The 27,358-nt window shown below is 35.1% G+C and overlaps 1 protein-coding gene across 9 annotated transcripts in view; it reads right to left on the bottom strand.

Moving 5' to 3' along the window:
* The window catches only part of Nfib (nuclear factor I B), a 228,092-nt gene that overhangs the window by 12,429 nt on the left and 188,305 nt on the right, over positions 1 to 27,358 (bottom strand). For 3 of the 9 annotated variants that reach the window (XM_048350549.1, XM_048350717.1, XM_048350377.1), the window contains exons 7-11: positions 25,233 to 25,367; positions 21,934 to 22,118; positions 17,707 to 17,872; positions 14,451 to 14,533; positions 4,304 to 4,392 (exon numbers count right to left, since the gene is read on the bottom strand). In XM_048350549.1, coding sequence (XP_048206506.1) covers positions 4,304 to 4,392; positions 14,451 to 14,533; positions 17,707 to 17,872; positions 21,934 to 22,118; positions 25,233 to 25,367 — 658 coding nt within the window. The remainder of the gene's footprint in view (positions 1 to 4,303; positions 4,393 to 14,450; positions 14,534 to 17,706; positions 17,873 to 21,933; positions 22,119 to 25,232; positions 25,368 to 27,358) is intronic. The other 6 variants (XM_048351048.1, XM_048350892.1, XM_048350465.1 and 3 more) reach the window with 5 other exon arrangements.

Genomic DNA, 27,358 nt, shown 5'->3' on the forward strand with positions numbered 1-27,358 from the left:
AGTTATGTGTCAAGATAACAAACTGAGAGCAGGAAATGCTAACCTAGTGAATTCACAGGGATGGTCTAAGTCTAACACTGAAAAAAAAGTTAACTCTTAAATCCACCTAAGAACAGGACTGTACATCCCTTTGTCATAGACCTGTGGATATACTCACATACTTACAAACACACACACACACACACACACATTCTCTCTCTCATATATATATACTTTATATATATATGCGTATATGAAACGTAAGGTTTACAGTCCAATACTGAAAATTATTTCTATTTAAGTATTTGCTCTTAAGTCTTTCAGAAGCAAACATTTTACAAAGCTAATGGGCAGAACAAGGAAAAATGGTCAGTGGTAGAGGACAATGTTATGCAAATAGTTTCATGCATGAAATGAATGTTATTACTTTTTTTTTGGCCCTCCCTCTCCTGACCAAACACATCCAAATAACCTTTACTGGCTGCTAAATTTCTCCTGGGAAATCAAGCAACTCTCTAGAATAGCAGTAATAAACGACAATTTCTTACAAAAACACATGTAAAGTAAGTACAGAATGAAGTATTCAACTCCTAGAAAGGAACTGCTAACACATGTAACATGGAAAATAGCTGATAAAAGTCTCTTTGGTGCCATTCAATTATGGCATCCACAGGAACACAAAAATCCTTCCAATTATTTCAGTAAAATCTTCATTTATTCATTATTTCAGAGGCTGAGCAAATGGTTTGTGTAAACATATCCTTCAGTAACACGCGCATGTTTATTTTAGCCATCTGAAGGCTTCTTCTATGTTTATATAAGCCTTCAGACACATACAACCGCTCACTTGTGGCTTTGCGTTTTCTTAAAAGGGGTGAAGGGAGAGGAGGGAAAATGAAACAATAAATCCTGTTTCTCTTTTGCATAAAGCACTCACTCCAATGTTTTTAAATAACTATGTTTATGTTATTTTTGGATTGTCCTTCAGCTCTCTTTTTTCATTCAATTATATTGTGCTTCCATATTTGATAGTATAAGCACAGGTCTGGCTATAGTTGTAAGAAAGAAAGGCCGTTTGCAAGGAGCTGCTCTACATGTTTACACTCACATAACTCAAGTGTGCAAAAACAATGTGATCTGTCTACACTGGAGGATAAAGCCCTAACACAAAAGTAACCCATTTAATCAATTCATCACCTATTACCCCCCTAGGAGCCTGAACACACCCTGACTGAAGAAGCCAGAACTTCAACATTTCATTCTGGGTTAACTTAATTGCAGCAACATCATTTTTCTTGGGCTGAAAACTTCACTTGCTCCAGGTGCAAATAACTCCATAGCTCATGTGCACACATAGGTAGGGAAGAAGGAGGGGACAGAGAAAGACAGACAGACAGACAGACAGACAGAAATGGTCTAAGATCAGAACAACAAAACACCTTTGGGATTACAAACTAGTGATCCTGTAAAAGCTTTCCAAAGGAGTCATCTTGGGTTCCTAGTGTGTGTCTATGTGCCATGCTGGGGTGGAGGGGTGGGAAGAGGCCTCCAAGCCTTGACTATAGTACTTGTACAGCTCCCTGGGCCCTGCCATCTTCAGTCCAGAAGAAAGCCTCCATTTGATATGGAAACACTTCAAGAAGACAACTGGCACAAAGCAGATAGGAAGGCAACCATGGGCCAGTGAGACAGTGACAGGCAACCAATGATCCAAATAAAAGAAAGCCAAACTAAAACACCCATTTTGCTTTGCCCTTCTCTAACTACAAAGTCTTCAGGGATTGTCTTTTGCTAAAAACAAGTACCAACAACACAAGAAAAATATCCCGTGATTACCTATGTAACTGTAACCCCTCTGTACATCACCTTGACAATAAAAATTTTTTTAAAAATCCTGTGAAATTTTCCTTATTCCATCATGTGAAAAATAAATTCTCTAGTTTTCTGACTGAACAAACAGGTTCAAATGATTAAGATGAAAGCTGAAGATTTTAGATGTATATAGTCTGCCTTAAAAGAGGCACTGCTACAGTGAGGATTTCCTTTCCATCGTTACATTGAGAAGAGAAAGCCAAGTTTTAAAAACAACTATGGGCACAAACTATAAATTATGCATGAAGCCACTGTACCACAGATACAATGTTTTGAAGTCTGTACTCTATTTGTGTCTGTTGTTGAAACCAGTAACAAAGCAAACTGTTGTCTCAAATATATTCATTCTGAACTGTGTGTTACTGGGATTTAAAGAACTGTGGATGTGTGTCACAGAGTTTAGAGTGGTCCAACGGAGACTCAAGAAATACCTGCAGACCCTATATGGTCACCACTGATTATGTGCCTTTGAGTCATGCTTCAGAGGGGAGAAGTAAACTCAAGGCTACCTTTTATAGCATCTCATCAATCATTAGGGCTATTCTACATATTATTATGTACTGATCTAAAGAAAATTTAATATTTTTGAGAAGAAGGAAACAAAAGGAAATCTTAATAAATACTGATTTTCTTTTTTGCTGACTTATTCTATGACCTGAAACTGACTGTTGTATCAGTTTTCTTTCCAGCAAGGAATCTGTAACATGAACAACACTTTCCTAAGAACTGCATTAGACATCATGGGACTTCACTACCATGAGTGTGTTCAGTGATTCACTGGCCACTATTAATTTCTCATTCTAAAAATTATGAGGTGCTAATAAGTGAAGTTACATCTTAGTCTGGTACTTTTGGCTCCTGCCTGTCTTAGCTATTGGAAAGCAGAAATTGAAGATGATTGAGGTGTGAAGGGGTTGCATGGTTGCATAGGTGTGTGTATGGGGGTGGAGGGATTGATGATATCCCCATTTTAACTCCCCCAAAAAACTGGATGTGGTACTGTGTGCCTATCATCCTAGCTACATAGGAAACATAAACAGCATAGAATAAATGCAAGAAAGAACCTATTCAAAAATAATTAATGCAAAAAAGGCTGAGGGTATAGCTAAATAGGCAGAGGCACTTGCCTAGCAAGCCCCTGAGTAAACCCAGCACCACATACCACACACACACACACACACACACACACACACACACACACACACACGCTTATTAATTTAGACTCTTAAGATACCTTCACTGAATTTAATTGATATCACTAATAAAGACTATCCAAACAAGATTGTAATGTTTAAAAAAGAAATAACACAAGCTTCTTGGGAAAAAAGTCACAATAAGTGACAAAAATATATCTACTTTTAAAGCTTATGCTATATCATTCTTCCAAAAGAGGAAGTGTCATGTAGTCATCATGTGGGTGTTAATATAAGTCATTGAATTTTACAACAGAATCTGAATTATTTTCTTGATTTTTTTCTGAGTTAAAGACATTTCACTAATTTAACTTGGCAATTTCTATCCTTTTTCCAAAAAAAAAATCTCACTTCCTCACACACACACTCTGTAAAGCAACAATGTCAATCCTAGCAGGGATAAAGTCCCCTTGGTGAGCCCAAGAGACTAACTTACTCTCTTTGGGAAACTGTTATCTCTTCTACATGATTATATCATGTATTTTAACTATTTAACTCTAAGTATTTGATAAAATTAATTCTTTTGGAGATAATGCATCACAGGCTACCTTACAACTACATACTCTCTGAAAGCAATACACAAGACAATAACAAAACTGATTCTGAACACAAAGTCTATAATAATTTCCTAGGCAAATGAATGAAGTCAATCTTCTGTGCATCACATTGGCACAAAACCGAAATTAAAACACTAAGTAAAACTCCTTGAGAATTCCAAGAATGCTCCATTTCCAGAATTTATGGGCATTGCCAGTAAAAACTGCTAAATTGCCTAACTCAAAATTTTTCTTCTAGTTTTTCCCCTCTTACAGGAATAAATGAAGAGTAAGTAAACTAACTCAGAGTTAGCAGGAAAGAGTGGAAAAAAGAAAAATGTATAATGTGAAAATAATAGAAATAATAATGCTTTCTCCTTGGAGAGCTGAAAAATCCTGCCTAAGGCTATGATTTTCTTTTTCCCCCCTCAGATCCTGAAATCTAAGTAACAACCCTCCCTCCCCAATCAAGAATATAAGTTGAATCACACATTTGACAATATTAAGAAATTTCAATGATTAATTCGCATAATGCTATACGTCCCAAATTAATTTGTGTTGCATTTAATAAGCAATAAAGGAGAAGGGTAGGGGAAAAGAAATGGTATAGCCAAAACAACTAAATTTTAACATATATTTTCTGCAAAACTAGTTAAACACAAACACTATAGGTCATGTAATTTTTAGGTGTAAGTGTAGGGTTGGAAATAATTAAAATGTTACCTTTGCCAAGTAATTCCCAATGTATCCTCACTGGTACTGGGGTATAAATGCCTGCCGTTTTGATTCATGGTCCAGTCACAAATCCTCAGCTGTCAATTGAAACCTAGCAGTCAGATATGGATCGAGCAGTACTACAGTTTTTAGTATTTAAATGAACACATGCAAAGTAGTATTGTATATGGCATTAACCTTACTTTCCCAAGAGGCAACTTAAATTTAAAAAAAAATAAGCAAAAGAAAATCTTATTCTGAAAAGCAAAATTCTTGGATTTTTTTCTTAGAAAAAAGCTACTGCAATATGCTTCTCTATTAATTAAAGCATACAGAGAAACAAGTGTTTAGAACATAACAATTAGCCATTATTAGAGTACAAATTGAGCTGAAATAAAAGCAAACACACGTTAATGTTCAATAGAGATATATTTTAGAAAGAAAATAAAAAAATGCTTTTGTTTTTACGCAACATACCAAATAATCTGCACTGGGTAAAATAATCAATAACTTTAAGCATGCAGTTGGCAAAACAGAAGACATGCAGTTTAGAGAAGGCCCCACCCCACAGACATTCGCCCTAACTGAGCTATGGAAGCGTCCATCTAGTCAAGTCTTAGATATTCACTAATTGTGTTTTGCTTGAAGTGGCCTTGTTTGGAAACCTTGATTTTAAATTCTGAAGGGATCTCATCTGAGCTACCTCACTAGTCTGAAGAAAGTAAGGAATGCATTGAATACTAGCTAAAACAAATTCTTCCCAGATCTCCAGCACATCAGCTCTGCCCTTCAGAGATCCTTCGAGTAACCCTATCCAGCCAGCTCTGTTTGGTTAACAGCTGCCCTACAGTGCTAGCAGATTTATTGAAAAGATATATTGCTTATTTTTACGCTTAAGAAAGTAAACTTATCTGGCTTGGGGTGGGGGAAACACACTAGAAAATCATGGTTTTTAACCTTTAGAGAGCCAGGCTATAAATTAACTGTGTCCTGCAATGAAATCCACTAGCCCTGCTTTGCTGCTCTGCAGTGAGAATTTTTAGATAGGGACTGGAGCCAAGATGCTTGTAAACTTAAAATAAACTGTTTTAATCCATTCTGATAACATTATGGGAAAAAATATTAGCAATTAAGAATCTTTGTTTTTTACTTTCAGATTCAGGTTTCTGTACACTCTAAATAATAGTGGCACTGGAGTTTCAGAATGACAGTTTTCTTACAAAAACACAATATGTAATTGCCAAAAAATGTTTTTATTACAATGATATTTCAGTGATTTTATAACTGAAAGACCTGGAAAAAGTAGATAGATAGGTAGGTAGGTAAGTAGATAACAGATAGGTAGGTAGGCAGATGGGTAGACCGGTGGATAGATGATAGGTAGGTAGATAGACAGATAGATAGATGTAGAAGTAGGTATGGATAGATATGTAGTTACTGTTCAGAATATACCATATGGAAGTCATAGATAAGTAAACAAAGCAAATTAGAAAAATAGGCATTAAAAACAGACCATAATACTTTCACGGAAGAAAATTTACTCAGTTAAATTTGCTCTTCTCCTTTCCTTTCTTTTCTTTTCCTTTCCTTTCCTTTCTTTTCCTTTCATTTCCTTTCCTTTCTTTTCCTCCTTTCTTTCCCTTCTCCCACCCACTCTAGTCCCTTTGGAGACAAGGTCTTTCTTTGTAGCCCAGGCTAGCCTGGAATTACAGATCTTCCAGAGTTACCTTCCAGAATTCTGGGATTCAAAGGCTTCACCACTATGACAGGCCCAAGATTATTTAGTTCTCAAAATAAGTCACATAATCAGAAATTCAGATGTGATAGGGTAAATTGTGTGTGTGTGTGTGTGTGTGTGTGTGTGTGTGTGTGTGTGTGTGTGTGTGCATGCACTGGTCTTAGAACTTGAACTCAGGGCCTGGGCACTGTTCCTTAGCTTATATACTCAAGGTTAGTACTCTACCCCTTGAACTACAGCTCTACTTCCAGCTTTTTGGTGGTTAATTAGAGATAGGAGTCTCATGAACTTCCTTGCACAATCCTCTGAACTCAGTCTCCAGAGCTAGGATTACAGGTTTGAGCTACCCATGCTGGGAAAATTGCTTGTTTTAAACAAGAACAGAAACTGGCTCTGTAGCGCAATGGACTTCTAAACAAGAACAGAGTAGTCTAGTTGTGTATTTTTAAATATGGACTTAAAAAGGTTTATGAGAATCTAAAAGCAGTTTAAGAAACTAGATGGTATACAGATTACCTTAATGATTAGGTTTATAACAATGAAAATGTTAGTTTTCAATCCATTAAGCACTTCCAAGAAGGGAAGGGCATATTCAGGAAGTAGCACCTCTTACGTCTCTTAATTATTAGGTTCAGGTTACTTTCTACAAGGTCTTTCTCTTAGACTGGAGCTCTCCAGAACTAGACACACTTAAACTAGGGGATCCTGAGTGGCAGTTACTGATGCACTGCCCCTATAGACCTGCAGGACCTCCCTAGAGAAATCCTTGTGTCCATTGGTGGATTTTTTTATCAATGTTGTTCATGTTTTTATTTGTTTGTTTAACCACATCTAAAGATGTGAACTGGGTTATTTTTGGTCACCTGTTGATCATTTAAAATAGAAACATATTTGAACTTTTCTTTCCTAATTGCTCTCAATTAAGGGTCAAATGTGACTCTAGCTATTCATATATTTAATAAATATATTTAGCAATGATTTAATTCCAAAGAAACTAGCAGGATATTATTATCAAAAATCTCACTTACTAAAGATGTAAAATATAACAAAACTACTTGCCTATTCAGATTATCACCAAGATTTAAAAGTATCTGAGTAGACATGTTTGTACTTGCTTTTATATAATCAGTTAAAGAAGTTACTTGAGCCAGAACCTCTCTGTATTTTCTTTAAATGAATAAACCTCCCATTGCATAAATCAGCTGTTAAGTTAACCAACTACATTGTAAAGTAAAATTTTATAACAATATTGTATACAGGGCAAAGTAAATAACTAAAATAAAAATTACCTAGTCATCAAAGATTTCCATGATGATAGTTCTTTTTTTTTTTTTTTTTTTCTGTATATGTGGTGCTGGGGAATCGAACCTAGGGCCTCGTGTATCCGAGGCAGGCACTCTTGCCACTAGGCTATATCCCCAGCCCGATAGTTCTTTTTGAAATAGGATTCCTAGGAATCTTATTTAACCAAGATAGTTCAAGATCAAGCAAACTTTGAACTGAAAAATTAACATTTAGTATATTAAAATTTCTTTGGGAGTCATGTTAAATATTTTTATTATAATTCAGTATGCTTAATGGAAATTCGTTTAAAAGATGTTTAGAGTGGTACATACCAGTAGTCAAGTATTTGGGAAGCAGAGGAAGCAGAATATGAGAGCTCAAAGACACCCTGGAACATGTTATAAGTTCTGTTCCCTCTCCCCAAATTAGTTTTTATTTTACATAAATTTAAAATAAATAATAATTTCTTTTCAGTTTAAGGTAATGATTTCTCAGGTATGTCCTAGGAGAAGATCAAGTGTTAAATAGTTTAGCTGTCGATTATTATTTTTAATTTAATAATAAGTAACACATAAATATATGCCCTTCATTTATACATATATTTTACCTCTGCTTAAAGCTTCAATAAAACTGATTGTTCCCAATTATTTTCACTTAAAAACATAGGAAGTGGATTCTCCTCTCATAGAAATAGAAGTTAAAACATCAAGTACAAGTTATTTAGAATACCTGCTTAGTCACATGGGTATGTGGAGGTGGAAACAATTATTTTTCTAATATAGACTATGAGATTACATATTCATAAGACCACTATAATCCTGTATGTATCCTTAGTGATATAAAATGAGATAGTCTATTACTAAGAAAGAAGTAGAGACAGACTGTTCACTGCACATGTTTGTAGGGTGAAGGCTCTATCACTTCTCTAGAAGGAGGATCGTGTTCCTGGCACAGCTCAAAATGAGATGGTGTCAGTAAAGCAAGGCCTAGGACTATCTGGTTTCTCTCAGAAATCTTCATGAGGGAAGTACCTAAGTTACACTACACTCAAATAATTATGTAAGTAGCTGACAGTCATAAAGGATCAATAGTGCTAGTAATTTCAGAATAAGGGCCTGTCCACTCAAAAGAGGGCCCTTCAATGTCTTAATGGGGGCTTTTGTTAAATGCATAGCAATTAGCTTCAGGAACAAAAGAAAGAAGGTAAGCAAAATGTCCCACTCTGCCAGACTCAGCAAAAGGCTGATGTACAACAGTCTCTCATGATGACAACAACTCTCAACTGAACCAATAAACCATTAAACTATAACCAGAATAATCAACATGGGCAAATTCACCTTTTCACTTTTTTTTCTTTGTAGGTTTACAATGACCCTCTGGAGACTCTCCTGAAATGCATTTTTTATGTTCTTCTGAGTGTTATTCTTTCTCTAGAGGCCTCAAGGAAACAGATTTTTAGGGGATGGGTTTTTTTGAGGGGGTTGAAAAGATTAACACCTCAACATTCATATTCTACTTAAAGATTTGTTTAATGGAGTTTTGTTTTATTACTATTATTAATTATCAGCTATGGAACAAATAAAATGGCCTCCAAATAAAGAGTATGTAACTCACTGAACAAGCAAAATAATCAGAATGAAATTACCAAAAAAAAGACAAAAAAGAGAAAAACTTAACATTACTTCTACTACTTTCTGAATCCATGGTTCTTTCATTTAATTTAATTAACAGAAAATTCAATAAGCATAGTTCAGAAGCTTAATAAACATTATTGACATAAGTCATATGCTCATATTACAAAATAAAAAGGGTTTTTTTTTTCTTTTTTAAATGTTACCTATCATCAACTTGTAAACTTTAAGCTCTGATGGGATGTTGGAGGCACTGTAATTCAATCTCTTCATTTTTATTCCCAAGATAAGGATTCAGGAGAACAAGGTTTAAGACCTTGTCCATCAACACAAGACTCCAACCTTCTGACTCCTAATCCCTAGTTCTCCTAGTCTCCTTGTCATTATTGCTTTCCTGTCCTATTTCTCATAGATAGCCCAATAATATTTAAAGATAAAATACTAATAAATATTACTTTCAGAATTTCCTACACTTTCATGATTGAAAATGGCTATTTTTAATGGTTAAATACTTGCAAGAAAGTACTTGTGTTTTTGTTTATTGAAATTAGTGCTACATTAAATATACGTTTGTTTTTATACAAATTTGAATAATTTATCTGTACTTTAGTCTGCCAAAATAAGAAAAGGTAAGTGAAAAAAAGAATGAATGCTAAAATACCTTTTTAAGAGCAAGCCAACAAGCTAGATATTTATTTGCATAGCCATTATTTTGACTGAAACTTCCTTTAAATGTGCTTCCTTTCTAGCTATAATATGTGAGAACTGACCTCTTACCATTTACATACCTACCCAGAAGTCATGTGATAGGGTTTTACATCAAGCTGTCAATTATGATAAAAGACACAATAAGAATGGCCCTAGTGTTGACAGCCTGCTTCCTGCCTTGATTGAATAGTTTGTTGACAGTCCACTTGAGTCCTTCCCATTGCTTGCCTCATTAATAAATGCCTAATTTTTCCAGGAGTTTTAATGTGTCAAGCTTTGGCTTTGTCATTTTCAGAAATGTTATAAAGGGACCTCAACTAATATCTCAGTTAAAAAAAAGAAAGAAATATAGAGGCAATTTGTTTAAAAGGTTATTTTGTGTAACAGAAACTTTCAGTGTAATAGATTTTGAAACTCTAGTTTCAAATTCTGTCAAGTGTTGAAAATATTTTGATATAACCTTGCTCAGTAATTGAACTTGAAATAATAGCATTATACAGTCATGCAGGCAGTGTAACATGCTGAAGCAGAGCACCAATGAAATCCATGCAATTGTCATTCACAAGGACCTGAAGCTGTTAGGCCACTCCTTCATTAGCTCTAGTCATAGGTTGATGTATATGTAGTCAGGAGATCACCATTTTAAACTTGTGAAAATAAGTCTTATTACTTACAAACTAGAGAGCTTATTTATTACTTTTGTTTCATGAGGTAGGGGAAAAAGTGAGTTTGCACTTATTCTGCCTAAAATCTAGAATATCTATCAAAAGTTACATGTACCTCCATGGCTATGTTGAATGTTGATCTTTTATTTATGAACAAGAACCTTCTTTGCTACAAACTCTTATTTATAATTCGCAATAATTTTTTTTAAATGTTGCAGTGGTATGTGATAGCAGAGACTTAACCTTTAATATTACCTTATACTCATTTGCAATGGTGATGGTCAAATTAAATTGCTTCTTTAAATTTCTAGGATAGCAAATTTAAAAAGCCTCACATTAGCAAACTTACTATGAGATGCAAATTTAAGTAAGTTGCCTCATGTTACCCATTTATGTTAAAATGGTTAGACTAGATTAATTTATAAACAACATCCAACATTTTGCTAGTTTCATTTTCTCAAGGAGATACAATTTGGTAAATGTAGTGTCTTCACCGTCGATAATAAGAAATATGCACACTTTGTTTAGAAAGTCTAAAATAGAGAAGGAAGCAATATATTTTACTGAACTTCTTTAAACATTAGAGATGTCTTCCTTACTTCTAAAAAAGTTCTATATAACAATAAGACCTGACTTAGTAGAGTCTAAGAGAATTCTGTTGCCAAAGTAGGACCCAAGAGTTCTTCATGCCACCAACCACCTTCTAATAGAAAATTTTAAGAAAGACTAAAATTCTAACTGCAGTTCTGACTTTAAGATTTTCCCCCCATGTCAACAGTAAATGCAATAAATAAGTAAGCACTAATTCCAAAGCCTCACATATTCCATGTCTTGACCACCATTCAGGATTGTGTTAAAGACAGAGAAACTCTAAACACAAGTTCTGTTTAGCTGGCAAGAGCTAGCTCCTTTGACTAATTAGAAAGGATTACTTTTAATGGAAAGTTATCAATTGGGTTACATGAATCTTTAAAAACTATTGTTTACAACTGTGATTTTGTGTTTTAGATTCAAAGGAGGTATCACAGATTGAATGAGAAATGAAATTCCAATGTAAAAGTAAGGTAGTATTCAAGACAGTTCAAAGCCAGCATTGACCACTAGTAACAATTGTAAAAAAAAAAAAAAAAAAAAAGAACATATAAATGTATAATTACTAATAAGATCTACATGTATCCAGTGTGAAAGCATGTATGTATACTATTCAGATGTTATTCTTTTTTTCAGATTATCATTCATATTACTCTTATAAGTACAGGGCAGGATGATATTCTCTGTCTCAATTTAGGAGTAACAGTATACTTGTGGACTGAAACTCTACTGTCTTATCATTTTGTGAAAAAATTAGTCATAAGGTAGTCAAAATTCTTCAATAATTTTAAATGTATTGTCAAACTCCTATCTATATAGGCTATATTAAAGTTCTTTTGTAAAAAAAAATAGCACTCAACAATCCACATCAATACTTTTCATAACCTAAACAAATAAATCTTTATAAAGCAAGCGTCATGAACTGAAGAATGTACCTAGTAACGATATTTATTCTTCAGGGGTCATGTATATTAAAGGTTATGGTGAATGCTTAAAAGAATACTCTCAAAGAAAACCATTGCCTTTCTAATTCTGAATTTATCCTATCTAATATAAAATGATTGATTACCTTTATTTCATGTACCCCTTGATTTTCCTTTTCATTCATCATGAAATGCTTTAAACCAAATGCATTTAGAACCTGCCGTTAGAAGAGTGGTCTCTTTTAAATCTTTGTAAAGTAATGAAAGGGCACAGTAAATCAATCTCATTTGTGCTGTAGGAAAGAATAACCCTTACTCTACTGAGTCATTTCAACTACTTCTGTCTTTCCATAGCTAGAGAGGAAACATAAAACTTCATCACTACTAGTCTTAAAATGTAAAAGGTAAAATTAACTTTTAACTAATATATATAATACATACACACAATAGCTATAGATTTATATTTTTCTGTATAACAGAATTACAGTTCATTACAAATTTGGAACACTGGGCTTCTTCAAATTAAAAAGTGGCACTAACCTCATTTATTATACAGAGGATAGAGAACAAATGATCTACCTGTATGGTATTGAAACTTTTTAATTGTAAAGCATACATAGACTTCTCTTCCAGGATCAATATTCATTGTGTATTCTATAAATATCAACTGCATTTAACTGAAGAAGATATATTTATATTCTAAATATATTTGTCCATATTTTAATATATTCACTTAACGTTGTTCACTTAAAACAACGAGTGAAAATCCTTGATTTAATGTTTACAGTTCAGAAGTCACATGCAGTTTTCTATTTAAAATGTGCCTAAATCTCTTGTCTACAGGAAAACTCATTTTTTCCCACTGCTTCCTAAGTTTCCTTAATTTATCTTTAGATCATTGAAAGAACTAACTTTTATATTAATGAACTTTTGTTATCTTAACTATATGAAACTCCAACATTAGTCACAGTGGTAAAAAAAAAAAAAAAGCTGCCATGGCTTAGGACAGGGAAAGAGGAAGACTGAGCCCACATACAGGGAATTGGAACATTGTAATATGTTTGGGGCTAAAGCCCTAAGTAATGGACATGTTATATGAATTAAAGACTAACTGGTTATTCGTTAACTGGAGATTTGTTATAAAGAATAATGCAAATCTCATGACAAAAATATTTCTCAAAAAGGGTAATAATTTTTAAATTTCTGAACCTATAAATACTGCATATGTTTAAGAAGCACAATAAGTACATACACTTGTCAAAAAGGACCATATTATAGCAATTGTAATGCATTTCATATTATGTAATTTTAGAGGTGTAAAAAGCAATATTCCAGAGAATTATGTTGAAAGGCCAATGGCGGGCAAAACTACCTAATTACTTTTTAATTTTCATAACTGTATGCAGATGTTTTTAGTTAATACTCTCTTGTCTTTTTTTTCCTTTTCCTAAACATGGCAAAACATCAAGTACCCTGAATAAGCTATATCGTTATGGTTTTCCCTGAACTCTGCATGTGGTGACCTTTAATATATTCAGTCTGCCATCTTGGCCTGAAGATGGGAAGGATTTAAGAGCTCCACATGAAGAGATAGACTACAACAAGCATAAGAGAGGAGGTCAGGTCTAGAACAAAGCAAGAACCTATGTCACTAGCTACATAAACAAACACTCATCTATATACATAGAAAACTTACCCATGAACAGCAAGTGGGTTAATACCAGCTCTTAGTTTCCATTATAGTCTACATTGCTCTATGAGATACTTTGTATACTGTTAACTTCAAACTGCTCTCCTAGCGAAACCTGACAGCAGTAAACATATGCATCATAAAATATATCTAAATTATGAAAGGTTCAGAATTATTTCAGTTATCCTATAACTAGAATCATGGGATTTCTCTTTTGGTAGGTTGAATGCTTTAATTGTGGCTAATTGGTTTATAAGCCACCATTAATCCTGGCTGTATATTTTCACAGTTTGGGTAAACACTTCATTTGATTAAATTTACAGCATTAATGAGATGTGAAATTTAAAATGCTACTTGAAACATAAATGATGTAAGAAAACAGGACCAAAAAAAGTGTTTTATCACATCTGAAATCACCAAACCCATTTAAACCTATTAAAACAGGAATGATGTGTCGCCTGAGATTTTGGCTTCATAACTCATCTTCCTGGGCTAAAGCACAAAAGTGAGGAGTAAAACATCTGGAAAATATGAGATTGCTTCAAAAAACACAATTTATGTACTGTTCCGGCTCTAGTTGGCTTTAAAATTGGTTTTAGTGTTTGTCTTTGAGAGCTAGAGGCTACTTAAGTTCTCAATAGTGAGGAAACTGTGAAAATACTGAGCTGAAACACAATAGTGTTCACGGATATTGTCAACATACACTATATGGAGATGGAAGAAGTTGTAAGTCAATTTGAGAAATTCTTTTCAGAGAGACAAGAAACAAAGGATAAATGACGGAAAAATTTGGAGAACAAAGCACTCAATTTTGATCTCAGAAGCCCCGTGAGCCCCATCCTGAGTCCAGATCTGAGAGGCAACATGGAGAAAAGCGCCGAAGCAAAGCGTGGCTACCCCAGTACACCTGTGTGAAACGTGCCCACCTGTTGCTGATGTAGGAAGGATGGGTCTCTTGGGCTTAGTCCCACATATCGATTGGCTTGAGATGTGCCTGAGGCTGTGTAGGCTGATTAAGGAAGAACAAAAACAAAGATAAAAATTGTGAACTATCAGAATGAACACCCTGTCCTTGTATAAGAAACCCAGAGAAGTGGGATTTGCAACCAAAAAGATGGTTCTCCATTTCTCTTTTGTCCGAGGGATTATCAAGTGATAGAAAAGAAATGGTAACTCTATTCAAGTCATCTAATTTATCCCCACGAAAATATCTGAGAAATCACATCCCGTCCTTTGGTGTCTGTATCTATCATTTATGTGCTGCTGGTAGTCCGGTAGGGTTATCAAAAACTGACTACACAGAAGGGACCCTTTCTGAGATATGGCTGATGGCTAGAAATTAGTGGCCTAATAATGGAATAATCAATGATGGACTATCATGCCAAATGTAAAAGTGGACTGAAAGATTGTCAGGCAAAAGTGTCAAATTTTAATGAGAAGTTTTAAGCAGTTGTGTTTGATGCATATGAGTATGAGATGAAAGGTCTTACTGAAAAGTCTCACTAAAAAGAAAAATCCAGTATTACTATTCTTAAGGATTCCATTTTATTGTATGATTAAGAATGTGTTATTTAAAGAGAATCAACCTAGTACTTTATTGAATGTGAAATGGTATCAAGTTTGAGAGAAATGTTTTTGAAAATAATTTCCATAAAAATACTATCTTGTGATTGGCCAGGAGGGAGTTGATTGCACCTTCTAAATATCTGGTCACTTGATAGTAAGTAAACACAGAAGGTGACACTCCTCACAGTGTTGTAGCCTTGTTTGCAAGTGCTTTTTGTATCAAGTGCTTTTGGTACAGACTGGTGAATTGTCCACAGGAAAGTTCCTCTTGTCCCTAGAAACTTTTGCTTCCTTTTAAAAGAAAATAACTCTTTCTTCCTAACACTATTTGCACTGTTAAATGTCAGAATAGCAGAGAAGTAATTTTTCACAATATATTACACCTGTAAGTCAGAAGAAAGCTATTTGTTTGGTTTAAAACCATCGGATTAATGAGAAATTCAGACACTAATTTTAAGTAGAATAGCTTTAAAAAAATCAATATATTATTCTGTCATTTGAAGGACTGAAGAATTTGGTTCTGGAGGCTTCTGAGGTCAGCCTTTGATAGGAACACTGAAGATGCTCACAGTTCATCTTTTACTCCTAGCTACAAGGGCCACATAAGGACAGCCATCAGCAACCAGTGGCATTTCTAGGCTTTGGAATTCAACACAGGACAGGAGCTCCCGAAAAAGAGACTCACTCTTACAAAGCGAGCAATAAATCTACACTGTCCTTATTGTTTTCTCAATTAGGAAACAGAGGTTTCCATGACTTCTGTGCTTTCTTTAACTTTACTGACTTATCAGGTCCATTGTTAAGCAGTTGCTCATTATCAGTGGTGCTTAGGCAGCTGGAGCTACTAGTGTGTTGATAAGGAAGAAAAATGACTCACTAAATAGAAGTTTGAAGTGGACTGATGCTGTCATCTTAATATAATGAAGATATGTCTTTTCGTGTTTTGCCATTTTATTAGTCAAATCAGATCCTTTTGAGCAACCTGTATGTGAGTTCATTATGTATGTGGGCAGTTCATTAACAAACAAGCTGCAAGGTCTTCCACTAATGAGCTGTGATTCTTTAGGTCTGATCCTCCTATTGAATTTCATACATTAGTACCACAATAAGAGTTCCAGATATTTCTGGAGCTTTGCTTGTTCACTTACAATTGATGCTTTCAATTATTTTTAAAAGCTTATTTTCTATGTGCTTTTGTATTTAAATTGCACACATTGTTTCCACGAAGATGCCATGATATTCATTTTTAAAATTTATATATAGTTGTTTTTTTCAGCATAGCTCTAGTGGTAGATTGCCTGCATGGCAAACTTAAGGTCCTGAGTTCAAACCCAGTACTCCCTGCTTCCAACTTGAAATTTGTAGATCATTTTTAGTAACTGCAATATACATAGCAAACATTTAAAACAAAGGAATTTTAAAATTTTCCTGATAACGTTTCATCCATTCTCCCATTTAGGGACATGTTCATTTGTATAGAATCTTCTGCCAATAAGTCAATTACTAAGCATCAGTGATTACTAAAAACATATCTGGATATTAATTTACAGGAGGCTAATGAATTTTGAGGAATAAAAGCTGAGAATAAGTGTACATTTAAAGTACTATTCATTTTTCTTAAGTTTTTAGGATATCATCTTGGAAAAAGTTCCAGTGGCCAAGAAAGCATATGTGATGGACCTCTGATTGTGTAATTCCAAACCAGAATTTCTAGAGCACTAGGATTTCCTTGCTCTAGAAAAAAATGGACAGCCTAACTTTAAGACATATTTGTATACAATTATGGAAGTGTATGCTAATTCCTCCCAAGTGGAACTATGCCATTCTACATTGTATTTGGCTTCACTTCTAAGATGCTGGTAGTTCTGGTAAAGCCAAATTAAAATTCTTTTCTTATATGTAATTCTGAGTATTCTACATGAAGATACAATGGATTCATTTGGCTAACTGCTATGTGCTGTAAGAGTAGTAGCTAAACCCATGATATTTAAGATGTTGTGACACGTCAAGATGTATACAGTCTAATGTATCATAATAGGAAAAGTAATAAAAAGTTTTAAAGAAGAAGTTGCAGATAAGGAAGTGCAGGTAACTTGCATGTGCTTAAACCTAAACTTTGAATGTCCTTGCTGTACACAACAGTGTGAGACTATTCCTAACAATTACATAACTTAGAGCAAGGTAAACATACAATTATCTTACAAAGGGACTGATTCAGTCTGTCTGGTGTAGGGGCTTGGGTTTCTATAGGAATGCTCCAATAAGTACTATTATCTGATCTTTCTTTTGTGATATGAAAACCTTGCAATCTGTGTTATGTTATTCAGTGTGATTTCAATGTATACCTTGAACGAGCAGGCATAGCTTATTATTTTCTGTTAGAGTTTTTTCTCAAACAAATATGCTTCTCCCTTTTCAAATATGCTGCATGGATGGGAATTTGATAAGGGAGAGCATGTGACAGCCACGCCACATACATGCCTGCTTGTTCCACTTAAATGAGAAATCTCCATCGGGCCAGGTACCTGGAAAAGTCGCCATGTTTTCCATCTTGGATCAGTTATCCAATAACAGCACCTTTGATGGACATTTCTCATTTCCTACAGAAATACTTACTGGTTGCTGTAGGTGAAGCTGCCTCACCTTCAGTGGATGTAGTGATGGGTTTAGTATCTGTCATGGTCAGGGTCACAGGTCGCACTGCACTGGGATGGGGAGAGGGTGCCAAGACAGGAGTGAAATGGCCAGGCACTTTCCCTACTACTTGACCACTGCTGTTAGGCTACAAAACAAAAACAGAATGCCGGGTGAAATAATCCAAAAGGTAGTCATCTTGTTCAACACATGCAGTCACGTGGATCCTGCATGCTGGTAACCACTATGCCCTCTCAAGTCTGGACTGGAGGCCAGTCAATGGTTAGTAGTAATAGGAGGAGTTCTTTTCTTGAAGCAAAGGTTATCTTCTTGAAAACACTTTGCATAGGTGATTTTGTCATTACAATATCCTTGGAAGCCAAGGGGGCTTGATTCATTAATTTAGCAGGCCAGAAAACTCACAGGAGACGCTAATCTTTAACTCAAGCTAAAATGAAATTCTTTCCTAAACTATCTATCTTTGGATCCCAAAGATGCCTTATTCTCTGTTCTTCTAATCAGAGTCAGTTTGTCTTTCAAAGAAGAATTTTCTTCCTGAGTGATAATACAATCAACATAAGAGACAGAAGAACATCTGGGATAGGAAACGCATCTCACTCTATTGTTTCCATCGCTTATAGTCAAGGATTCATTCTTCTTCATGCAAGACTCTGGCTTTCTCTCAAAAGCACGCCGCACCCCCCCCCAAACATACGTGTGCGTATGCATGTGCGCACCACACACACACACACACACACACACACACACACACACACACACACACACACACACACACCAGGCCCTTTAGACTCCAGGGTCTCCGATCAACTTCGAATGCTTTACTAATACAAGCAAATGCAATGAGATATAAAGCAGCTAAAACTTCAAATGCATACAGTGATATAAAATACCGAACTAGCTCTGACTTTTCCCAAAGAAAAGTAAAATGTACTGAAGTAAACCAGAGGATAATGAAATGCACTTTGCTATTTGAGTGTATTTCCCACTGTTGCATATGGAGAGTTACATGGAACATTTAGTGTTGACATTTATGAAAATTAACTGATAAATATCCTCTGGACAAAGACAGTACAGATATTATCTTACTTTTAGCTCCTTGGTGGAAAAATAGTTTATGTGGTAGGAGACAAAATCCTAAGGGTACATTGAAGGAATCTTGGAATAAGTGACTCTAGACAGAGGATGCTACTATTAATAACAGTCATGCTGCATTGCATGATGCTCGCAACAATTTCATAGGAGTTCATTTTCTGCAAAGATATAATCTTTACAATCTCAACTGTTAAAAGCAAATAAAGAATATTTATCTAAAAAACTATACATAAATTACAAGCAGACATATCTTTAAAGAAAAAGATAAATAGCTTTTGGTACTTCAATGTTGTGAGTTGAGAGATATAAACTAAGTTTTGGGGTTCCAAGGAGGCTATTTTCTTTATTTTGTAAAGAAAACGCACTTCTTGAATATCCTGACTATTCATCATGGGTAATTTTGAGTATTTAACTTTATGACAGGAAAATTGACCAGAGTTTTCCTCTACAGAAACCTATGGAAGAGTTATATCTTTAAACTAATTTTATTCAAAATATTCCATTGAATAGCATGACTGTCTCACTGTAATTGGTGCAGCAGTAATGCAATTAATCTCCAAATTACTGTGAGGAGGAAAAGGCATCTGAGTTGCTTAACAATACAAATCAGTGCAGTGCCAGAGGAGGCAGGGAAGGAGCAGCTGACTGTGGGGTGAACCTCCCCGACTTTTTCCCCATTTCTAGAGCTGAAAAGGTGAATACCAAGAGTTCTGTTGAAATGCAATTCAGTTGGTTTTGAGCTAAACATCAAAGTAGATATGATGTTCCTTAGAAAGCACTTAGACAGTTTAAAAGATCAATTTTCCTTTCTAAGGGAAATAGTTTATTTCTAAAAAAAAAAAAAAGCCCATCAATTTGAGTTATTTGAATACTGCAAATGACTCCTTTATATGCCTTACTAGAGGAAGAAGAAAGCCCTCATTTTATCACTTGTGAAATATTAATTGGTAATGTGTTTCTGTATAGAGTTCGCCAAAACAGTTTGATAGTACCTACCTTGAACAGGAGCAGAATGACAATCTTTTCAAGGAGATGCTGTCGCTGAATATATTAAACTGTCTGCCCAGTCTATAAACTTTTCTACTGGACTTGAAGAAACAGAATCTTAGAGATTTTTCTCCCTTTTAAAAGCAAAAAAAGGGACAAAGAAAGAATTCCCCAGCCAAAGCCAACTCTCCTCGGACAAAGGAAGACTCTGTGTGTGTGTGTGTGTGTGTGTGTGTGTGTGTGTGTGTGTGTGTGTGTGTGTGTACAGCTTCAGTTCTGCAATAGTTTAAACAGGTGAGGCTATGCTACAAAGCTTCTGTCTTTTAAAGCTGCTATTGGAATGGAAGTCCCATACTCTGAAAACGAAAGACAGGTGTCTTATCTGAAGCTGAACCTAAACAGCATTGGGAAAGGATTATCCTCTTAGTACATTGTTCCTATTATACAGAATCCTGAGAGAGTTTTTGCCTTTTATCTTTTAACTGAGATGAGAGTAAGATACTGAGATCTTTACCTTGAAAACTTAAAAGCCCAGAACAATAAAGGCAGATTATCACCTAATATGCTCTCTTAACTTATAAAGAAATAGAAATATACGTAAAACAAGCACTGAATAATTAAAGAAATGCATAACACTAAGGGCCTGATTTTAATTTGCATAATTTTTCCCCTAACAGTGCCTAATTAAGACATCAGTTTGAAAAAAAATCCAATGGAACTCTAAGATTTTCCACACTGAATTAACGTTAAGGACTTTTAATGGATGTCTTAATTAGACTTTGTTATTCAGGGAAATTCTACACAAATTAAAATCAGACCTTGTGTGCACTATTCCCAGCTGAGTCTAGCAAAATGCTCTATGGAACTGAGACTTTTGAATCCATCCCGTGACAGCAAATTTCATTTTTAAACTGGTCCACTAAAATCCCAATCTTACTTGGTTGTCAACTGCATTATACTCATTACACCAGCCTGACATTTTCTTCTAAAATACAAATAGTAAGTTTAAGATCAAAATGCTTAGTTTAATATATCAGTCAATGAGGCTAAGGTGAAGATACCTCTTTTGAGAGGGGGCCGGATATGTCATTATTCAAAAAACAAAAAAACAAAACAACCCTTTAATAAAGACCATTTTGCTTCTAAAAGGAAGCAAATTTGATAAGATACAAATCAAAACTTTTCTTTCTGACTTTTCCTTATTATAATTGATATTCACACATTATTTACTTCTATTTTAGTAACTTAATAGCAGTAATGATAGAATGTTATTTAAAAAATCCCCTGAAGCATATAAGGTATAAGAAGAGGTGGACAGGAATCTTGGAAGTAAAAGAAAGCCAAATACTAGACAAAAAGATCAAAATTACAAAGCAGTCTATAGACAGCACAATTACTGGTAGATATATTTTTGACCCAGAGACTGTCTACTTGATTGTAGAAAACCCTCTTACACAAAATCCCTATTTGAAGTGACTTCTCCCTAGAAGAATCACACATCTAGGAAGTGAGACATGAACATGGGTCACTGTCCTTATATAATGAATCCCTAAAACCACTGTACAGTGTTTACTAGGAAAGGAAAGATGCTTCTAGTAATGCCACTCACTATTAAATAGAAGTCATGTTCCTGAAAAGAACAGTCAAGGTATCATCCAGCACGGAAAATGTTTACATTACAAAGCTTAGTTCAATACCTAATAACTGGTCTATAAATACAAGCATAAGTTCTTCAATGTGTGTTTATTTTACCACATACCATGTGCACCATAAGCACTTTGACTCTGTGTCAAACCAGGTATTTCAGGGGTGGCAACTCCAGCACAGTACTTATTTTGGCAATAAATATTCTGCATAAACTTTCCCTTCAGTCAATGAAAATCCAAAAACATCTTCAGAAATGTACCCCTTTGGGGTAACACACTTCCTACCTGTCATTCATCCACCTGTACATAAAACCTTAGTGCATCACCAAGAACTTCTTGAAGATGGATTGCAAGGCTTGATGTTCTGCCAGACATACAGTCTGACTAACCTTCATGTCTTAGGGTTAAACCTGTCCCATCTCCCTTATGCTCTAATCCTATTGTTTTCTCCTCTTATTTTTACCTGGCTGGTTTGTGGACTGGATGGATCATAAGAAGGTACATAGTTCTTCAGAGTATCCTGAGGATTCAGGTGGGGAGGATATCTGATTGTTGGATGAGAAAAGTAGCTCGATGGGGCTGGAGGAAGGATAGCTTGTGTTGGAAATGGCAACGGTGAGGGTGGAGGTGGAGTTCGAGTTGAGATGACTGCAGAATACAGAAAAGGAAAGATTCACTTGTCAGCAGGCGTCTTAATGTTTCCAGTCCTAAAGAATGCTGTGAAATGCTAAAACCAGTGGCTATTCACCACTAGTGGCTATTTCTGTTTACTCTTTTGATACAAGTCACAAATAAATATGAATAAACTATAAATAATTTTTTAATATTCTATGAGATAACTTAGTAAACAATAGGAAACAAAACCTTTACATGACTTATAAATAAAAATCATTTAGAATGACTTTTCCAATCTCGTTATTACACAAAAAATAAAAACTCTCAAGTGATACTTTGTTTGCAAGAAATACAAAAAATTAAGGATATATATTGTAAAACAATATAAGTATAATTTATGATCACAACTGAGCTCCTTGAATATTCTGGGCACTGCTTCTGGGAGTACTCTGATTGTTAATACAAAGCAGAGTTTCTGAGCCTAAACCTAGCCCCGTAGGTAAGGACCAGGAGGGATGAGTTGCCAGAATATATATTTCAATCTAGTGCCCCATGTAATATTTCCCTGCACAGAAATTTGAGCATCTTTCATCAAAAGATGTATTTCAGAGAATAGTTACGTACCTCTTAAAACAAAATTCCTATGGAAGTATTATGCATGTATACCAACTTGGAAGTATACCTTAAGGAAATATAAACATCTAAGTATAACTGCCTATCTTTTTATTTAGTGTCTAAATCTCAGCTCAACTTAATTGTTGTCTCTGCTCATAGAATACACATGTATAACTCTATTGTGATTCCTCTGGGTTTTAGAACCAATTTGGCCTGAGTACTTCTGGAAAAAAAAATCTCTATTTTTATTTTTACTATTAATTTATTAAGAGATCTTTTTGACTGAACTGGCACTATTCTCAATATAAATCTCAATATAAAACTCCATACAGCCTGGTACTGTGTTTGCATGGCTGTAAATGGCCTGGTATAATTTGGTAGAATTGCATATTTCAAATTTGAAAGTAAAAATTGGCTATGAAATTTATCTATAAAAGTCATTCTAGCCCCTTAAATGATGAAAGAAAAACAAAACACAGTAAAAAAAATATTTTCCTTAATTTTCAAAGAATGTATGCATAATATAAACCTATGCTTTTCTGGCCTACATTATTTCAAAGCCTTCCAAATTGTTTTTCTTCATCTGATCTTGCTGCTTCCAACATATCCTTTGTCCTTTATGACTTTATGACTGATTTTTGTGTAAAGCTTACCATCAAAATTATTTAACTTTTTCACTAAACATCTTTAAATAGATTCCTACTACTTCCAGATAAAAGTCCCAATTTATAATGTTCATTGTGTTTTTTGTTTTTTTTTGTCTTTTCTTTTTTTGGTACTGGGGATCGAACCCAGGACATTGTACTTTCTAGGCAAGCGCTTTGCCACTGAGCTACATCCCAGCTGTTCATTGTGTTTTATGACTTAGTCCTGGATAACGTCTTTGTCCTCAACTCTAGCCATATTAAAATGTGTGGATTCTTAGATACATGGCAGCTCCTTGCTGTAGAGACCTCTAAGGTACTAGAACATGTTGTTGCCTCTGCCTTAATCACTCTTCCTCCTGGTTTGTTGTTCCTTCTTGTGATGAAATCATCCTTAAAACCTTCAAAACACATTTCTTCCCAGCACCTAGCCTTCTCCTGGTACACAACCCTGTTCATATTAGATGCCTAGCCAATGATGTGGTCTCTGACTCTGCAGGACAGAAATTGCCTTTCTCCACCAAGATCCCTATAGTTCGTCCTCCTATACTAGACACTTAGCAAACAAGAACCAAGGTAGAAGGTATATTCCCATTTTCTCAAATTTCATAATAAAAAAAAATGAGGAAATTTTAGGCCATGCATTTTAATTGTATAAACAATAAATATTTATAAATTTAAGCATAAACTTATAAATAAAAGATTTAAACCAAAGGATTTTATTTCAACAGGTGCTATATCCTGTAAATAAAGATTTTTAAAGTAGTCAATTAATTTAATTAAAGATTATCTAACTATAGGTTAAAAGCACTGAGAGTACTGCTATAAACATATTTACATATAAATCTTTCAGTTATATGTGTGTGTGTGTATATATAACTTTTAGTCTATCCCTTTCTAGGACCTAAGAGTAATAGGTAAAATATATATAATTGATTTACTAGTTATATGTAATATTTTTAACTTTGGAAAGATTATTACCTAGTTAAAATACTAATGTGAAATACTGCATACTTTTGCTTACTTAAATTAAGACATTAGACATAACATCTAGTGTACTAATCTAAAAGATTTGTACATATGAAAGACTTGGCACGCTGGGAATATGGCCTAGTGATAGAGTGCTTGCCTCCTACACATGAAGCTCTCGATTCGATTCCCCAGCACCACATATATGAAAAACGGCCAGAAGGGGCACTGTGGCTCAGTTGGCAGAGGGCTAGCCTTGAGCGGGAAGAAGCCAGGGACAGTGCTCAGGCCCTGCGTCCAAGACCCAGGACTGGCCAAAAAAAAAAAAAAAGAAAGACTTGGCACGTAAAATTCAATACATAGCCTACAAAATTAAGAAGGGGTGGGGGTGGGGTGACACTGATCAAGATACACTGTGTTCATAAACTGCTTTGTTGAATGGTAACACGTTTGTACAATTACTTAAAGTTTTTTTTAAAAGCCTCATTTGTTTTCTGATTAATTTCACTCTCCCCAAAGTATTGATTTGTGTATAGGAAACATCATCTATAGAAATAACACCTGCATATATAAATACCTTTGGAAAAACTTCAAAACATACTTGAAATATCTGTTTGTCTTTGGTAGAATACACAGATTTGGGAATCTTAAAGCTACAGTTAAGATAACTATATACTCTGTTTTTCTAAAGTTCTTGTAATGGTCATCTTTCTTGTAAAAAGGCCTGTGTAATATTATTCAATTATGTAAGCTTGGGAATCTTTTCTCATAAGTTGATAAGAAAAAACATATATTTTAGAAAGATTGTAACCCTCTGTATTGAGAGAATAAGGTCATGAGATAGAATGGTAAACTTCTGCTTTGTCTTAGGGTTTGGAACCTGAAGACAGCAGAGACTTCTATGCCCAGAAATCCTCACCACTGTGTGCGACTCCAGGTATTCCGGGATGGTGGTGCTGGGGGAAAGTGCTCAACCTTGGGGAAGAATCCTGTGGAGATGTAGAGCTGAACAATGGCTTTTCAGGTTTCTTCATAGTAGTTGGAGAAGACATATCTGCAAAGGAAGACATAAAGATTCAAGCTTCATGACCTTCTTAAGCTATAAGGTGCATGTCAACATAGCAGATCTCATTTTCCAACATTTTAGTATTTTTCTACCTTGGCTCTTTTACAAAATCTGTACTGAAGGTCAATGACCCAGATATGTGAGAGCTTTAAAGTATATGTCAGAAATATCTTTGCTGAAGATAACCAAGGGTGTCATTAAAATTAGTTTTCAGAATATTTTAAATTACTTATGAAATCTTGAAGTTCTAAAAAAATCTAGGTATTATTTTTTTCCTTCTACCCCTCCCCCCACACAGTTCACATAAAGGTTTTCCTTAACTCAGCATTTCATTCTTTGATTTGTATGATACAGGGTTGTCTTTTGACCTGCTTGACTACACTGTGAAAACAAATAGGGCATAACCTGGTTCAAATGTGAAAAACAACCTTTGAGTGTGCTGGTAAATATATCATCGATTTAACATCCTTTATGGAAAACTCATTCACTTGCTTAACAAAATAAATACATTCCTTAATTTGCTCACCGCACAAATATTTACAGCATTCTTCTATTGGTCAGATAAAGTGAGGATATTAAGAGAAATAAAAAACTAATTCCTGCTTTAGGGAACATTCCCTGTCAGTGAGGAGGAAAATGATAAGAACGGTTGCCCACAGTTGGGAGTATATGGAGAGCAGAGATATTGTGACATTTGTTGCTGTATTCCTAGCCTCTGTGTTCAGGGCAGTGGTCACCCCAGCCACCCCAGTTTACAGAAAGTAACCTTCAGGGATGTCATTTTGAACATTTCAATGAGGATGGTATTCCCAAAGAGGAAATGTTCACTAAAAAGAAGGAAGGAAGTATATAAGTAGCTCAAGTTATCTGTGGATAGTGAAGAGCAGAGATGAAGGAGAGGAGCAGTTGGCAGGACTCATCTCATGAAGGGTCACAGATTTCCTGTACAAATTTTGTCATGTTTACCCTGAAATGGGAAAAGCTATGGATGGGCAAACTGTGATCACAATCATGGCTTAGGACAATTCTTCCAGAAAGAATGTGCAAGATAGATTATTCACAGTGAGGCCAGAGTCATGAAGGCTCACTTAAGAAGATACATTGTTGTTGTTGTTGTTGTTTGCTCTAGGCTAGCACTCTGCCACTTGAGCCACAGTACCACTTCTGGCCATTTTCTGTATAAGTGGTGCTGGGGAATCAAACCCAGGGCTTCATGTATATGAGGCAAGCACTCTTGCCACTAGGCCATATCTCCAGCCCAAGATACATTGTTGACGCATCAATTTCATAAATATTTTTGAAGGCAGACACCTCACTACTTGCTAGGGACACAGTGGTGAACTGGATTCATTTCCCACTTCTACAAAGCTTAAAATCTAGTGAGGAGATGAGGAAATAAAAGGAAATTACAAAAGAATATTAAATAAACTCTGATAAAATAAAAGTACATAAAAGTACATAAGGCTTCATTCATTTGTTCCATAATTTTCGTGTGCCAGTCCTAGGGATTGAAATCAGGACCTGTGTATTATCCCTGAACATTTTTGCTCAAGACTAGCAGTGCTCTGCCACTTGAGTCACAGCTCTATTTCCAGTTTTTTGCTAATTAATTGGAGACAAGAGTCTCACGGATATTCCTGCCTGGGCTGGCTTCAAACGGTGATCTTCAGATCTCATATCATCAGTAGCTAAGATTACAGGCAGAAACCACCAGTGCTCATCTGTATTCTGTAAATAGTTAACACTACCAAAAGATAGATTATGAGAAACTGAGATGAGACTGGAGCTGGCACTAATACCATCAAATTATAAAACAAAATTTACACAATCAGAAAAGTAAAAAAATAATAATAATTTACACAATCAATAACAGATGTAGAAGGTTGTCATTTAAGTTGATAAGGAATTAGTTGGAATAGGGAATTCAGCAGTCAACTCTTGTTTGTAGGAGAGATGATCCTGAGTTTAACACCTTGAGT

This window comes from Perognathus longimembris, chromosome 1 (assembly GCF_023159225.1).
Source record: "Perognathus longimembris pacificus isolate PPM17 chromosome 1, ASM2315922v1, whole genome shotgun sequence".
NCBI lineage: Eukaryota > Metazoa > Chordata > Mammalia > Rodentia > Heteromyidae > Perognathus > Perognathus longimembris.